Source organism: Nicrophorus vespilloides, unplaced genomic scaffold (assembly GCF_001412225.1).
Source record: "Nicrophorus vespilloides isolate i.1.1-1 unplaced genomic scaffold, Nicve_v1.0, whole genome shotgun sequence".
NCBI lineage: Eukaryota > Metazoa > Arthropoda > Insecta > Coleoptera > Silphidae > Nicrophorus > Nicrophorus vespilloides.
The window spans coordinates 1-17941 of record NW_017097666.1 but is presented as its reverse complement, the minus strand read 5'-3'; the positions used below and the strand labels follow the sequence as shown (position 1 = coordinate 17941).

The 17941-nt window shown below is 33.5% G+C and overlaps 2 protein-coding genes across 2 annotated transcripts; one reads left to right on the top strand and one right to left on the bottom strand.

The window, feature by feature from the left end:
* Positions 1-443: 443 nt before the first annotated feature.
* LOC108560648 (methyltransferase-like protein 9) lies at positions 444-10919 on the top strand. Its single transcript, XM_017918289.1, has 4 exons — positions 444-451; positions 6173-6382; positions 10148-10326; positions 10414-10919. The coding sequence occupies exons 1-4, from the start codon at positions 444-446 to the stop codon at positions 10614-10616; spliced, it is 600 nt and encodes a 199-aa protein (XP_017773778.1). The 3' UTR covers positions 10617-10919.
* LOC108560649 (ATP synthase subunit d, mitochondrial) lies at positions 10917-12726 on the bottom strand. Its single transcript, XM_017918290.1, has 3 exons — positions 12516-12726; positions 11287-11505; positions 10917-11222 (listed from the first exon to the last, which is right to left on the bottom strand). The coding sequence occupies exons 1-3, from the start codon at positions 12635-12637 to the stop codon at positions 11039-11041; spliced, it is 525 nt and encodes a 174-aa protein (XP_017773779.1). The 5' UTR covers positions 12638-12726; the 3' UTR covers positions 10917-11038.
* Positions 12727-17941: the final 5215 nt, after the last annotated feature.

Below are 17941 nucleotides of genomic sequence, written 5' to 3'. Positions count from 1 at the left end.
AAATATGGTTACTAATTACACAATAACAAATATAATGTGAAAAATTGAAAAAGTATGAAAAAATCTTTGTCATTAATTAATATTACCTAATAATAGTTAGATGCATAATATAAGACCAGTTCTTATATAATCATAAAATATATAAAAATGTGAAAAATTTAAATTATTTTTGACATTTCTAAATTATTGATGCAATTATATAAATTTATATTCAAACAATTTGTTACCAAATTGGAAATTTATGTAAAAATGCATTTGTATACAATATATATTGACTTATATAAAGTATTGCGTTTTAAATATGTTAGATATGTCGATTTGTTATTTATTAGATGGCAGATAATGCGAGTAGAGAAAAAATGACGAGACAGAGACTGAATGTTGGAAATTGTGTAATGCCCGCAGATTAACGTTTGTGCAGAAGAGTTAGGTCGGCTAAGAAGATGGTTAGGTAAGAGAGGTCTTATTATTGTAACCGTGTTATTCATGTATGCGAATGGTCAGTGATGTTGGACGGAAGAAACCGAAGGCCCGATCTGCCTTCTCCTTCAGTTCAGTTCAAGTTCCCCTATTGATTTATTGCCACTATCATAACGCGCTTTTGCATTCGAAAATGCATAAATTAGGGAATTTCTCGTTTCTGCATTCTTCTGTAATTTGTCGATAAATCGGTGAGCCTTTAGCACTGAACGAGCGGTCAAAAACCAAAAAAAAAAAACAAAAAACGTTTATGGTAACGTACGTTTACACGTAAATATATATAAACATCATCCACATATACTCGCATTATCTATCCTATGTAAAACTATGTAGACTGAGAATGTGTGTGTTTTCCAAGTATATTATAATAATAACAACGACAACGCTGAAATCACTTTAGTATCGGAAACCATTCATACGTGACAAAATATTGCCGGCAGCGATCTATGCAAACATTATTACGACCAATTACGACCGATAATTATCATTCACTTAAATATTAATTGAAAGTGCCCCAATTCCGATCTAATTTCCTACCTCCAACCGAATTATTTATTATTATCCAATTTCTTGTTCTCTCTACCTCCACGCCACGCCGCATTATCGAATTTAAATTACCAAACACCGTTTGTTTTCACTTTATACAATTTTTCTCTTCGTCTTTTACCGTTTCCATCAACCACAAATTAATTTCAATTTTCACCATAACAATTAATTAAATTGACTTTCTATTATATTTAACAAAATATTTCATTACTTGAATCATTCTTAATATAGTATAAACTCATTTTATTTCCCTAATAAGAAATATGTAAAAAAAATCATAATTTCAGTAAATATTCAATTAATTTTTCTAAATTATTAAAAAAAACTATTAGTAATTGCGTATTGTTAAAAGTGCATGATAATAAAGAAAACAATAGATGTAATGGACTTGTTTTTGTGGAGTTGTGCGCTTCTTCTGTGTTTTCGTTTTGCGGGTAAAACGACCATAAATAATTTTGAAAATAATCTCCGACAGTCGGGAATCAATTTGAAACGGCTAATTCTGCATTTGCCCGATCGATCCGAACGTCGTTCCGGGAAAAACAGGGGCCCTCTAAATAAGCGATGAGCAAATCCGGCAATCAATGTCCATCGATGACGAGAAATCTTGGATAAATAATGGACCCAATCACAACGCAATGTCCGAACAAAAACATTGGAAATTACACGTACATTTGTAGAATACACAAAGATACAAATTATGGTAAAATACAGAAAATCCTATGGTCTATAATTAGTATTGTAATATTTTTTTTTTGTATATTGTTATTGTTGCAACTGCAAACTGAATGTAATTTATTGATTATTTATGTACAAGCTGTACGCAATTATCGAAAACCCATGTCAGAGATGATAATGTTACGAGAACAACAAAAGAAATAACTAAAGTCGACATCTTGTAAAAATGTCCAATTCATTTACATTCGTTCATTGCGTTGTTGTTATTTGTTGTCGTTAAAAACTGTAATATACGTGTCTTTATGGTGGTTAATAACGCAACGTGGAACATTCGAATGTCCTCTTCTCTTCATCCTTTTTTAATAAATATATATATTGCAGACTCTCGGTGGAGTCGAAGAGCGAGCAGAGAGTCATTAATATCGATGCGAAATTAAAATGATTTTCATAAAACCGGGCAATAAAGTGCCTACATTACATTCGGAAGACGGTCCGCGTCGAGTTCTCAAGTAAACACCTCAGGTGAAATAGTAACTCTATGTGGTGTCCCCTTAGCAGGAGGTAAGAACAACGATGCGAAGAGAGGAGAAGAGGAGCATCATCGTGCACCAACGTCCTCACTATCCAATCGTGTTCTTCCACTCCGTTGCATCGGTATGCGGAGGAGGAATAAGGATAATCTTGATAACGAGTCGAATTAAAATCTTCGATGCTCTTTAACACTCATTCCATCTATTATTCAATCCATTAGAACAACTGTTTAAAAAAGACTTTTTTTTATCATTGAATCTATGCTTTTACCAAAAAATGCACTGAAATTATTACATCTTACTCTTGACAAACATTTAAATCACTTGTCATGAATAGTGACACAAATTCCTAAATTACTTGAAAATAATCAAATTCGATCTGTAATATTTGATGTAAATTCCTTTTAAACCACTCAATTTTACTATAAATAATATTACTTTGTAATAAAACTAAATACAATTCACAAATATCTATTATCAAGTGATAATGAAATTACATAAATTATTCAAATATCAATTTAGATCTGTAATGTATAAAATATTTTTAATTTCTTTCTACCCACTAAAATGTTGTCTAATGATTTATATAGCGTTTTTTTTTTTTATTATTTATTGACCATTCAGATTTAAAGACATAAAAGTAACACAAAAATGTTAAAGTTGAAAGAGTGTTTAAGTTGTAAGAATCCATGTTGATATGTTGTATTACGTCCAGATTGAGAGATGTTCGTCCGACTGTGCAATGAATAAAGTTGGAACAATGTTGTCACAATTTCCTAATTTAATTAGTATCTCAAATATACAAAGATCTATTGAATAATGAACAATAATAAAATTAGATCTCAATGTCTTTGGTATTTGATGTAATTTTATTTACAACCACTCCAACTTTTTGTAAACAATTACGACTTTTGTATTTAGTTTGATGAATATTTATGTCATTTAACAAATAGTACGGATTTTATAACAAAATGTCCTAAATTGTTTAGAATTACAAATATGTACCAATTTACAAAGATTATTTAACAATTTTGTCATATAACTATTATCCAAATTCTTCAAAGATCAATTTATATCTTTAATCGATCTGTAATGTATAGAATTGTTTTTAATTTATTTCTATCCATTAAAATGTTGTTTATGATTTATATATTGATGCCTGGATGTTGCGTTTTTATTATTTATTGACCATTCGGATTTAAAGACATAAAAGTAACACGTTTTCTTCGGTTGACTGTCACAACTTTATGACTGCATGAAAAATGTTACAGTTATAAATTTGTATTGATTTCGAATTTATACTGTTGCATTGCGTGAATTCGTCCGGATTGAGAGATGAAGATGGTTGTCCGACTGTGCAAGGGTTGGTTGGAAACAGGGGATAGAGCAATAACAAAAAAAAAGAGAGGACGTGCGGCAATATTTTAACGTCAAATAAATAAATACCGTTTTATAATTAAGTGTTAATTTTGCGTGCGCGGAATTTCGAATCGAGGTCCCTCTGGGACTGAAGAAGTGATGGTGAGACGGTGGTGAGAGGGGAGAAGGTGGCGCGGCGTGGCGTGGTGTATGTCGCCGCCGCGGGTGGTTGTTAATTAGATATGTCAGGACACATGTAGTCCTGCTGTTGATCGTACACCTAGGACCATTGCCTGAACACGAGAGCGTTAACCAGAACTCACTTGGGCACCAGGCCCGAAGCGTGTTTCGATGGCCAGGTATTAAATAGTCAGATTTCGATACCTGCACTCGATGGGAGCTTGACACGCCACGAAGAGATGAAACCTCGACGATCGGACTCTCGATTTTCCCTTTACTTCTATGCAGGAGTGTATCAATACTCTTCGTATTGATGACAGAATTGATCAGATTTGAAAGCATGTGCCTGGATTTCAATTACAAATTGATTAGTATTAAATATGACGGATAAATGTTACATTTATGATGTAAATTGCAATAATTATTACTTACGAAGTAGCGTTTCAAGTACTTGACAAATATCTCTTAGAGAGTCTTTGCATAATGTTTCTCACTCCACCACTTATAGCTTTCATACATGACTGTTTCAATTCTCTTCATATCATATTGATTAGTATCAAATAGATGGATAAATGTGACATCTATGATTTACATCGTAATCATTATTACTTGCCAAGTATCGTTTCAAGTACTTGGCAAATATCTCGGAGAGAGCCTTTGCATAATGTTTGTCACTACACCACTTACAGCTTTCATACATGACTGTTTCAATTCTCTTCATATCACTGATTTGTAGACATAATTGACAGATTACATATTTAATTTGAAAACATGTATCTAGATTTCAATTACAAATTGATCAGTATCAAATATGACGGATAAATGTGACATTTATGATTTACGTCACAATCATTAGTACTTACCAAGTAGCGTTTCAAGTACTTGACAAATATCTCTTAGAGAGTCTTTGCATAATGTTTCCATACAGGAGTGTATCAATTCTTTTCGTATCACAGATTTGATGACAGAATTGACAGATTACATATTTAATTTGAAAGCATGTATCTGGATTTCAATTACAAATTGATTAGTATCAAATATGACTGATAAATGTGACATATATGATTTACATCGCAATCATTAGTACTTACCAAGTAGCGTTTCAAGTACTTGGCAAATACCTCTTAGAAAGTCTTTGCATAATGATTCTCACTCCAACACTTATAACTTCCATACGGGACTGTATCAATACTCTTCGTATCACTGATTTGATGACAGAATGGACAGATTACATATTTAATTTGAAAGCATGTATCTAGATTTCAATTACAAATTGATCAGTATCAAATATGACGGATAAATGTGACATTTATGATTTACGTCACAATCATTAGTACTTACCAAGTAGCGTTTCAAGTACTTACCAAGTAGCGTTTCAAGTACTTGACAAATATCTCTTAGAGAGTCTTTGCATAATGTTTCTCATTCTACCACTTACTTATAACTTCCATACGGGAGTGTATCAATTCTCTTCGTATCACAGATTTGATGACATAATTGACAGATTACATATTTAATTTGAAAGCATGTATCTAGATTTCAATTACAAATTGATCAGTATCAAATATGATGGATAAATGTGACATTTATGATTTACGCCACAATCATTAGTACTTACCAAGTAGCGTTTCAAGTACTTGACAAATATCTCTTAGAGAGTCTTTGTATAATGTTTGTCACTCGACCACTTACAGCTTTCATACATGACTGAATTAATTCTCTTCATATCACTGATTTGTAGACAAAATTGACAGATTACATATTTAATTTGAAAGCATATATCTAAATTCCAATTATAAATATTTAAGTACACACGTATACCTCGTTTTACACGGTCGATTATTTTTAACATTATTTTTTTTAAAACCGTGTAAAAAAAAGTACCGTGTAAAATGAGGGATATGTGTATTAAATATGCGTAACATATCTATGGCAATCGTCTATACTTGCCAAGTAGCATTTTATATACTTGGCAAATATCACTCAAATAGACTAATGCTTCTCACTTACTCGTGACTTTAATACAGGATCATTGTTTATGTAAACTACGCATCAGTGTTTACTCTTATAAGGGATAAGTGAAGAGATTAATGTAAATGCTACCCATATTAATACATGAAACAAAGAAGTTTTGTCCGGCTTTGGTTACATAACATTTGTACTTGTTCCTTCATTGTCCGAATTTGCTACTATTATTAATGAACGCGATTATTTTGAGTATTAAAACAAGAATTAATTATTGTCCGGCTTAATTTAAAGCCGCATTAATGTTACGTTGAATTACGAACTAATCCAAATTATATATAATATTATAAAACGAAATTCCGTTGCGTATGTATTTATGGTAATCCGTTTGCAGTATTAGTATTTCATTTTTTTTGTTTGTTCCTTTGTTGCAGATGGCTTCAGCGTGGCTCGATGTTCGTTGTCTCGTTTCAGCAGTTCCTGAAGTTGGTGGGAGGAGGCGAGGATTGGTCAACCGGGGATCTGCTGGATCTGGGAGCCGGGGACGGTGAGGTGACGGCCCTTCTGGCACCCGCCTTCCGGACGGTCTATGTCACAGAAGTTTCTAATACTATGCAAACACTCCTTCAGCGACGAGGCTTCCAGTGAGTTTTCCGACCCATTTATTATGCATGCATTAATCAAATCGGATTAACAAATGTCCACTAATCCATTCGGACGGACTCGAAACCAAACAAATTGGATTCTCACTGATCGATGACTTTCTTGAGGTCACTCTGATTACGTACGCCACCTTTCCTCTATTTTCTGTTCGATAAGTAGAAAGCTTTGAAAGGTTTTAACATTGTCATCGTATCTAAATTCAGTTTTTTTTATTATTAAAAAAAAGTGACAAATATTTCCATACACTGCAAGATAATTTCATAATTAGATATAAATATTTGAAAGAAATAAAGTTTTTTCTTCAAATATTGAATATTATGGTGAAGTCAAGTAAAATAAATCAGTAATAGATAGATATATTTGAATGTGGAAATGTGAAGGTATTGAGAATCTACAGGACTTTCAGCAAAGATAATCCTGTATGCAGAGAGCGAGTCCGAAGACTTCGGAGCCTTATGGATTTATTGCTTAATTTCGCGGGGGGATTCGAGGAAAGCTTAGTTAAAATTCTGTAGGTGATAAAGGTTGCGAATAGCGGCGATGCGAATCGAAGAGATTGAGATTGCGAGCGTGTGAGTGAGTGAAACGGAGAGACAGAAGAGAATGGGTGAGAAACGGAGAAAGAGATGAGATGCAGATTAAAAAATGCTACCCTGGGGTGTGATGCAAATGAAGGATGTGATGAGTTTAATGACACGCACCGTTTCTTTTGGCACATACATTACCTGTGTCAGGAGGGTATCACAATCGCAAAGAAGGTGAGGTACTTCGAACATCTTCGAACGCATCCTCGTCTACCTCACTTCCAGCCCGCTGCAAACAATAATAATAATACACGTTTTGGACCCCAGCAATATTCTTTATGGAGGCGATAAACAGCGAACGAATAAATAATGTTATTTTGTTATATAAATCGCAATCCGTGATAGTGTTTAATCGCCTCTCTGGGGGCTGCACAGCCGATCGGGCGACTATATCTCACGTAATTAAAGCCGTTTAATGTCAGATTGTTAATTGAGTTCTCTCTCACTTTCACTCGCATGCACGTCTTCTCTATGCTCGTCCGCCGTCCGTAAAACTTAACTCGTAAAACTAAGTGCAGACTTAATTAAGACGCGTTACTTAGCCGGATTGCATGAAAATCTTGGCTCAGAGGCCCGAATCTCCGGAGCGACATTAAATTTTATTGCAACCACCACCACAACCATCCCCTTTCCCTTCTCTTCTCACTTCGTTTAAACTGAAAACTGCTGCTGCACCGAGCGGACACTTGCAATAATCCCCCGCAGGTATATAAATAAGCTTTAAGTAATTAGAATGGAATTCCGAAAGCGTTACGGTCGAACGCGCGTTTCTTCCTCTTTTTCGGACCTATCTTAATTATGCCCCTTCTTCATTAGTTATCACCTGGCCGGAGCCGACGAACACTTTTATGCATATTCAATACCCTTGCCATTGCGAAACAAGTGTAATCGTTTATGCCGAAGCCACAACAAGAAAAAATCCCAAAACAGAAAGGCATAAAAATTAATTAACAGAATCCACACTCGCACGTACACAACTCAAAAAGATACGGGATAAATTCTCTCGTCCCGATTTATTGTATACTCCTCCGTTCTTAATTAAGAACTGAACGCAATTTTAATTACCAAATTTGCATTGCAAAGTATACGCTTTTAATTAAACTCTCTCTCTTCTCTCCAAATGCTGCATCAGCAGAACAACAACAGCACCTTCCTGCATGACGGATTGCAGGAATTATCATAAATTTTAATTGGCGTGCTTTTAATTTTTATACCTGGCAATTAATTTTTACTGCGCTCCAGGTTATACGCTAAATTGTTGCAAAATGTATTCATATTTATTCCGAGCAATTCCCGTCCACCTTCTTTTCATCTCTACTCTACTTTATTTTTTGTATTATTATTATTATTAATATTTATTCCATTTTCGATGCGAGACAAACAAAACTCTCAACGTCTTCTCATTGGTTTGTTTCCTCTTCATATCGAATTGAATGCGTCTACAGCCTTCATTATTCTAATGACATTATGTAGCTTCGTTCGCGTTCGAAAATAATAAAATCGCGTTTTTATTACTGGGCTTGCAGTTGTTTGTATGCATAATGAATTCCGAGCTGCAATAGAAATCGTTTTGCAAACACGTTACAAGATTTTTTTCTCTCATTTAATTTACAATCTTTTCTTAACAGATTTTATGCAAAATTCAATATATATCTCATTCAAATACAAGTTTTATCAATTATTGATGAGTATCGACGAATTTCATGATTTTCTTACTATGAATATAATCTGTTACACACTAATAAATATATAAAGCATACATCTAGCAGATAAATATATAAATTGAATGAGTTCTCAGTTAAATTCAATAAATTGTATTGATTTTGGCATGGAAATATCTCCAATTTATGTAATAATTGATTATCAGTTATTACTGAGTTGTTTATCGAAAATAGAGGCAACATTTAAAATTCTAAACTTTCTATCCATAATTTCCTTTACTATTACTTTTTCCTTCTTTTCATATATTAATAACCTTGTTTTAAGAAGTAACATTAATTTCCTTAGGTTGGATTTCTTAACAACAAATTATGGGTCAAAAAATAGTATCTCGAAATTCTAAAATCGTACATAAAAGTATAAATCTACTACATTTTAAAGTTTTGAAAAGTAGATTTTGGTAATTTCATCAACTATTTCAATTTCAGTACTACTAGTATCCTCTTGATGTACTATTGATCTTTATTAACCTTCTGAGGACAGAATTAAAAAAAATACTTTACACATCATTTTTACATATTATTAACAAATAAATGTTTAAATAAAATTATGGTAAGAAAATGTGAATAGGATGTCCTGATTATCATCCAGGATGTGGTTAAAGCTGGTAACCAGTAGGCACTTGCATCACCGAATTACCAGTTGTCCTGAAAGGGTTAAGCTAACCAATTGTATACATTGCTTTTCTTCATGATGTACAGAAATCAGTTTTAAATATAAATATGGTCGCCTGTATCACAAAAATCTGATACGAAAAATAACAAAAATTTGTGGTGGCTGTTAAACCCGAAAGGGGTAGAAATAGGGCCGGAGAGATTTATATCAATAAATAAATTGATATAAATCTCTTTTAAAAAAAAAAAATATAAATATGATAGTGAGTACAGAAATAACATTTCTGAAATACCAAACAGAAGTTTTAATGTTTAAGTTTACGAAAGTTCAATATCACGAGTAGAAGATTCTTCTTGCATTGATGACCTACAATAATTTTAGATTATTTTTGACACATAATTGTAAACTTATAAGAAATTGATGATTTACTAAAGTAACAAGTGCAAAATCTAGTGCACCATAAACAATTTAAAAAAAAAACTAAAATTATTAATAACAATTTTAAAAATATATGTTTACTAATTAGTAATAACAATCTTGATATACATAATTAAAGATGATACTAAATCCTCAAATTTATTATTCTATGCCTATTTGTCCTAATTAATGTGACAATACAATGTCTTTTTTCATGATGAATTCAGACTTATTTAATGATTGCAGATGTTTGATTAGAAATCCTATTGCATTCGTCAGAACAATTTAAATAAGTATATAATACATGTAATTTTATATATAGTTTATTTTGATTGAATGCATGCATTGTAAAATTCTAGTTGTTTCGAACGAGCAACAATTTGATGTATTTTTGTTGTCGTACTTTTTCAGTTTGTTGGGCATCGACGAATGGAACGTGGGCCGTAAGTACGACGTAATCTCGTGCTTGAACTTATTGGATAGATGCGATAAACCACTGGAACTGCTCAACCAGGTGCACGCATCTCTGAAACCTAACGGTATGGTATTATTAGCTGTCGTCTTGCCATTTTCGCCGTACGTCGAATCAGGTAATTATTGGCCATTTGTACAAATTAGTTAATTACCTATTGGACGTTCGTTACGTGTTCCGTTTCTTTTTGTTGTTGTTGTTGCAGCTGCAGATCACGAGCCCACTGAACGTTTGAACATAAGAGGCCAGACCTTCGAAGATCAGGTCGTACACTTAGTCGACAACGTGCTGAGACCTGTGGGCTTCGAGGTAATCTCGTGGAGCAGAGTTCCTTATTTATGCGAGGGCGACCTGAGGCAGTCCTATTACTGGCTCGATGAATCTATCTTTGTGCTCAAAGCGGTCTAAAACTCACAAAATTAGCAGGAAACCATATTCGAAGCAAACATATACAAATATATAGAGCCTTGTGATTACTGCCTATATACACTACCATACATATGACCCCATCTATTTCGTATTGATTCTAAATCTCTACTACATATAAAATATATACAAACCTTTCTTAACATTTAAAAAAAAATTAACAAAACAGTATTTAATCCCAAATATTAAAACAATAATTATAACCAAATTTACATATAACAGGTATTATTTAGTTTAATTGTTTGTAAGAGTTAGTGGTGAAAATAAAAGCAAGTATACATGTGATTTTCTGAGTGTTTTTATTTCACGATTTTCCATTTTTTTGTTGAATTCTTATAGACTTTAGACATGATACTAGTAGCTCAAACACTTCGCTATTGGAATTGAAGTGGATTCAATTAAATTTAATGATGCTCCTCTTCCTTGGACCAGTCCTTGTTCTCGAGCTGATCTTCGAATCCGTGAGGCCAGAAGGTTGGTCTGTTGATGGGGTCCAGAGCCTGTTCTGGGTAGGCATCCCTGTAATCTTCCATGGTCATTTGATCGAATGGGATCAAGGAAGACAAGTGAGCCAACTGCTTCTTGTATCTGCAAAACACACAAAAAAGATGATTAATCAATTCATCAATGAAGATTTAAACCGTTTTATTACTCTTCGATGCGGGCGCTAGATTCAACCTTGAATTTAGCGATATCGGATTTGATTTCCTTCTCCAAAGTGTCGATTTGTCCGGACACGTTGTCTGGTGGGTATGGGATGTTCAAGGCGGTGTATTGCTTCTGGAAGTCATCGACCATACCGGCAACTGGTACCTTAGCCTTGTAGAATGCCCAGTCAATGGCTGGAGCAGATTCTGGGTTAGCCATAACACTGAAACATTACAACAAATTAAGTAAATTTACATATCTAATCGTTAATTAACAAATGACACAAAATAATATTAACTTTTTGGAAACTAAATATTCAAGCTTTAATTACTGTTTCATTTATATAAAATTTCCAAAAAATACTTATTCTTCAAATTTTAATACAATAATTAAACAATATTATCATTTAAACAAAGCTTTAATAACAATTTTTAATTTTGAAATATTAATACACAACTGAAAGATTTATATTTCAGGTAGTAAAATTAATTAGATATATTACATAAATAATATTGAAACTGTTATATAACATGTATATTGAGTACAATAGTGGGTATTCCAAAATAAGTGACTTTTTAGTTTAAACATAATAACTGTAAACATAAAACAAATTTTAGTTAAATATTATATAATATAATGACATTCTTTATATAGTTATTCTTAGCTCTTCTCAATCCTTTTAATTTGAAAAATACCTATTGGTATTTTCTATATTGTCCAATAGGATTAAAAAAAAATAATTATACAGAATTCAATTTTGTATATGTAATAATAGTAATAAATTGTTTCTGCATTGATAATACTTAATAATATATATGACTGAACTTTGAATTTACTGCTTTTTTTTAATATATACGTAAATATGCAATTTACAGCAAAGAACGTATATTTGGTTGCCTATGCTATTACCCCAATTACATGAACTTCCAAGAAAATTCTTATTGGATGTATTGGATTTTCTATAAATCAGTTGTAATAATGTTACTAAAAGTAATTACCAATTAATACTTAATGTTTAAAGTTGATAAACACTTGGGATTGAGTAAGAGGTAAAAGTTGGGAATCAATACTTTAAGGGTGCAATTATCATGTATGAATTTGTTTATAGGGTTTACTACAATCAAGTGGGTGTCTTTTGAAACAATGATTGCAAGTTCTTCATTATTACGTTTGAAACAGAAATGTGATGTTATCCAATGATGGTTACATAAAGATTTAGGTTGTGGTACATACCGTCTGAGGTAGTTGTCATGTTTGGCTTTGAAGGCGATGAAGATGTTCTTCTGGTGTTCCGGCACCCTCTCGGCCAAAGAGGCCCAGTTGATGGCACTCTGGCTGATCCTTTTCGCTGCCATATCTTCGAAAAACTCTGAGGTCTCAAATGCAGAACTTCTACCCGTCTGGGGTTATGTAAGAATTGAGACGATTTGACAGCTCGCTCGCACGTCAAGGACGACGGTCGCGTTGCCAACCGATCAATTCAATGCCGCTCGTTGCGTTGCTACCTTCACATCAATCCGATACGAACAGTTCAAAAAAAGCCGAATTATCTATACCTAATTCCAAACAAATGCATGCTATCTTTAGACTTTTACAGATCCGACGATTAATTGGAAATACCGAAGAGGTGAACAGATGTGTTGCGAAGCGCCCCCCACCCCGCGCGAAGAGCCTGATCCTGCTGTTGGTCCGAAGGCTCTTGACAAAAGAACAGTGATAAAATGGCCGTCAGAGCCAGAAGAGTTTGTACATAGTGTGCTGCATTTGGCTTTCGCGATTTTTTTTTGAATGAACCATGAATGAACTCTTGTGCTGAATCGCGACATCCGAAGCCTGTTAGAAACCTTACCGGTCTTGGATTGTGCTGTGCCATCGGATCCTTAAAGAAAAGCCCTTTACATTAAGGTCAGCACGTAAACATCGCCGCTGGACGGAATCCCTTTAAATTTTTGTTTACAATCCATTTCACTTTCTAAGTGTATTAAATCTCGACTCCGTTTCACGAATCTTCTCCAGTCGAACTTTTCATAAATCATCAATGATGATCCCTCCGTTTATCCTTTATTTATTTTGCTTTTGTTGCCTGCACCTACTAGATTTGATTCGCTATTAGCCCTAATCGCTTTAATTAGCAGTAGTTAGTTTGTACCGCAGCGAAAATAATCACCATTCCTGTTATGATTTTATTGCGAATAATCGATATTTCCTTGATATGTAACAACTTTCCGTTTGATTTATTGCTCTGCAGTGTAAACATGAATACAAGCGTTTAAATATTCCAGGTATGAAACGTTGCGCTGCAAGTAACTTAATACGAGGATCTCCGACCGAGAATCGCTTATAAAGTAAGTTCAAACTAAAACTAATGTTATTAGTAGGTAATAAGTGATGATGCTGCGATAAATACGGACGCGAGATTACCCGTAATATGCATAATCCAATTCGGTGGTATGGATTATACTGCAAAAAGGCTAAACATCAATTGGAATTGATTTTATGAAGACTTTCTGCAGTTGCGAGCAATCTCTCGGTATCATGTGAATTTCCATTATGGATTTACAACTCCATTCGCGCTCGATATCATATTATTATTATGCACTTTCGATTTTCCCATTCCGAATAATATTTACAACATTCCAATGGTCGTAACGATAGATATAGATATATGTATGTATAGGGGATTGCCATTCATTCATTCATTCATTGGCAATGCTTGTTGCCATGACGATGGGACCTCTGTTTTTAACGGCCCAACCTTGTGGAAATATTACCATTTCCGGATGGCCCATTGTCTTCTGATGCTCATTCACACCATGCAAAGCCCGGATTACATAAAGCCCGGACGCGAAACAAATTCGTCTATCATCCACATACAAACAACATCAACCAGGAACATTACCTTCAACACGAGCTTCAACCTTTAACTGTTCCATAAACAATAACAATTAAATTAATTTCGAAACACAAATATAACTACTATACTACTTCAACTTATTGACAATTTATAAGTCAACATACAAGTCATAACCAATTTTTACATGGGATTAAATACTCAATTTCACAATTTTAATATATTCAAATAATACAGTTATCAAGAATCTGCGCAACATAAAAGCTGGTATCAATAAGGACACCTATATCATAAATCATTGGGATTACTATGGCGGTGGCATTCAGCTAATTCCGTGCCTCGAGGACTTTATTTTCTGTCTACCTGTGATGCTGGTACCATTCTCGACGATTTCTATAACATCAAGACCTCTTATCTAACCCGGAGTTTTTTTTTATCTGTTACAACGATCGCGCTTTCTTTGGTGCAATTTAATTGTCTTCTACTTCTCGGCCAACGATTCCAAACTGGCTTTAACAGCTTTTGATTGATTGCATCTAAACTGCTTTCGATTATTCCACTTCAATCCTGTTGCAATAAGTTTTACTCTATGTTCGTTATTTTTTTTTGTATAGCACAAAGATGGTTGAGGCAATAGTAGTTGGCTTACTCAAATATTGTTTTCTATGGTAAATATGGGATCCAGTTTTCCCCTAAGGCTGCGAGGACACGAAGGGATAAATCCCAAACTGTTTGTGAAATGTATAGATATAGACCGGATGAAGCTGAAACGTCAACCGGAGTGTAAAGTTTTATATAAATCGAAACGTTTTCCGGATCTTAGATTCTATCAGACGGAAATATGAATTGCAGATTCGAATCTCGGTGTGCGTCTTTCAATACTACTTTTCGTTGTAATGCAAAACTTTTGTTCAAATTTAATCCTGACTTTATGATTTTTGAATAATAATATTTGACAACAATTACATATTATATTTATAAAATTGGTGTATTAACAAATTTGTAACTAATTAGATTCTATGAATATGTTAGCAGATTTCAAGAGATAACTGTGAGAAAGATTTAGAAACCGAAGAAATTAAAAAAAAAGAACAATATTACGACGTGTACTTTACTGTGTTACCATTTCGTTTCCATCCGAAGATTGCGAAAGTTCGATTTATCTTGTCTCTTTTGTGTATGCGACGATAGGTAAAGTTCAAAACCAATCGAGTAATATGGATCAGTAAAGTAAAGTGTACGTTGACATTGAGAATGCATGGCTTTGATCATTGCTAACTTTTCCCGTTTGAAAAATGGACGCATTCAACGTAATCCCCCTGCATCTTTACAAAACGGAGGGATGCAGCATCCCCCGCAGCTGCAAAACGTGAACGAGATAAATCCAGAAAACGGAAGCAAACTTTGCATCGTCGTAAACTTTTCCAAATTGCTGCGCTTTTCTGAAATGGGAACAACACGAGCAGATGCAAAACGTTAATATGATTAAGCAATTTGAAGTTCAACGTACGATTATTTCTTTTTAACGAACATATTCAAATCGAAATTTACGAAGCATTGTTGGGTTTCAATTAAACCAATCAATTCGAATGAGCCGGAGTGGACGAAGATAGTTGAATAGATGGAGAGAAAGAGAGAAGGAGTTGTTTACAAAAATCTTGAGCCGTTATATCAGCAATCTGACCTGGATCTTGTTATATTTGAATCGTCACAATGGAAAGAACACACTTTACAATCTTCTGGTTTAATTCCAGCTTTTCCAGATTTAATTGGCCTCCTCTGCGCAATGCCAAGGTAGGAAAAGTCCTCGTTTTCTAGTCATTTTCAAAGCTCGCAGGTGTTCGGTTTAGCCTTGTTTCCAGCAAATCAATTTGCGAATTTCGCAAAATCTTGTGCGAACTCGACTCTCTTTCGTAACTGCGAAATCCATCCATAGATCTATCCGACTTTCTCGTAGGTGTTTTTACGCTGGAACAAAAGAGATCGAATGTGTCCGAAAGATTGATGAATGGTTAATGGATAGGGCGCAGAAAAAGAATTAACAGAAGAACAAAACGAAAAGAGAAACAAAAAAGCATGTGTTGTTACTTCCTAATAGCCAAGTAACGTTCGTGGGATTAATGGAAACAGTAAACTCATTGTTATTTAACACTCGGGTATTGCGGAAGCTCCGATGTAATTTGATGCATCTCCTTCTTCCCTTCATCTACGACGATACGAAGAAGTGGAGGAACGAAGAAAGAAGAAACGAACGCGGTCAAAAGAATGTTATTAACGAAAGTGAAAATGGCTCTGCTCTCTTCTCACACACGACAACAATTAAATTGCGGGTCGTATGTAAAAGCGTAATTCCGTATCGAATTGCAATCGCGAAACAAAGTAAGAAAACAGTACGAGAAATCCGATAAGTCATTACCTTTGTACCGTTCGGATATGTTTTCTTGTTGATTCAAACCGTTCCTTGTAATTTAATTCTTTCCCCTGTTTTTTTTTTCAATTTTAGTTCATTACAATTTTAAGACACTCGCATACAAATAATGGACGTAGAGAGAAAAAAATATGGTTTATTACTGTAATCTTTCTTTAATGCATCTAATTGCGAAGAACGTGAAATTACTACATCCGTCATTGAAGATAGGCAAATAAAGTCAGATGCTTTTTAACAAGCCATTAATAGATGTTGGGATAACTAACTTTATGAATTGGTTTCAAGGTATGTATTCAATTGTAATTGTACTTTTTCTATCCAACATCCATGTGAACTGTAATGAAAGAATGACAACAATTACAATTTAGCTTTCATTTGTATATTTCTATATGGCAAAGGTTTCAATGTTAAATATTGCTTAATTTTGGATAAACGACTAAAAATGCAATTGTTACACCATTCACGTTTTATTCACAATATATTCAGCTTTCATATACATTTTTAACATTTATTGTACCTTTCCTACTTTTCGAGAAATTTATGAAAATCTGACGGTAGCAGCGATTTAAAGACTTAAGATTTTACTGCAAATTACAGCCAAACAGCGAAAGTTACAAATGCAACACCAAATGCTTTTTATACCTCACATATTCAGCTTTAATTTCCATCTAAATATCTAAATCTATTTTTTATACATTTACTGTAATTTACTAAAATGTGAAGACATTGTTTTTTCAATGATAAAATTTACGTTAGTACATTTTTTACTGCAAATTACAGCCAAACATTGAAAGATACAATTGCAACACTAAATGCTTTTTATACCTCACATATTCAGCTTTAATTTCCATCTAAATATCTGAATCTATCTTTTTTACATTTCGAGTAATTTACTAAAATGTGGAGGCATTGTTTTTTCAATGATAAAATTTACGTTAGTACATTTCTGACTGCAAATTACAGCCAAACATCGAAAGATACAATTGCAACACCAAACAGTTATTATACCTCATATATTCAGCTTTAATTTCCATCTAAATATCTAAAGCTATCTTTTATACATTTAGAGTAATTAAATAAAATGTGAAAACATTGCTTTTTCAATGATAAAATTTACGTTTGTACATTTCTGACTGCAAATTACAGCCAAACGTCGAAAAATACAATTGCAACACCAAATACTTTTTATACCTCACATATTCAGCTTTAATTTCCATCTAAATATCTGAATCTATCTTTTATACATTTCGAGTAATTTACTAAAATGTGAAGGCATTGTTTTTATAATGATAAAATTTCTGACTGCAAATTACAGCCAAACATCGAAAGATACACCCTTTTTATTCCTAATATACTCAGCTTTAACGCCCATAATTAATA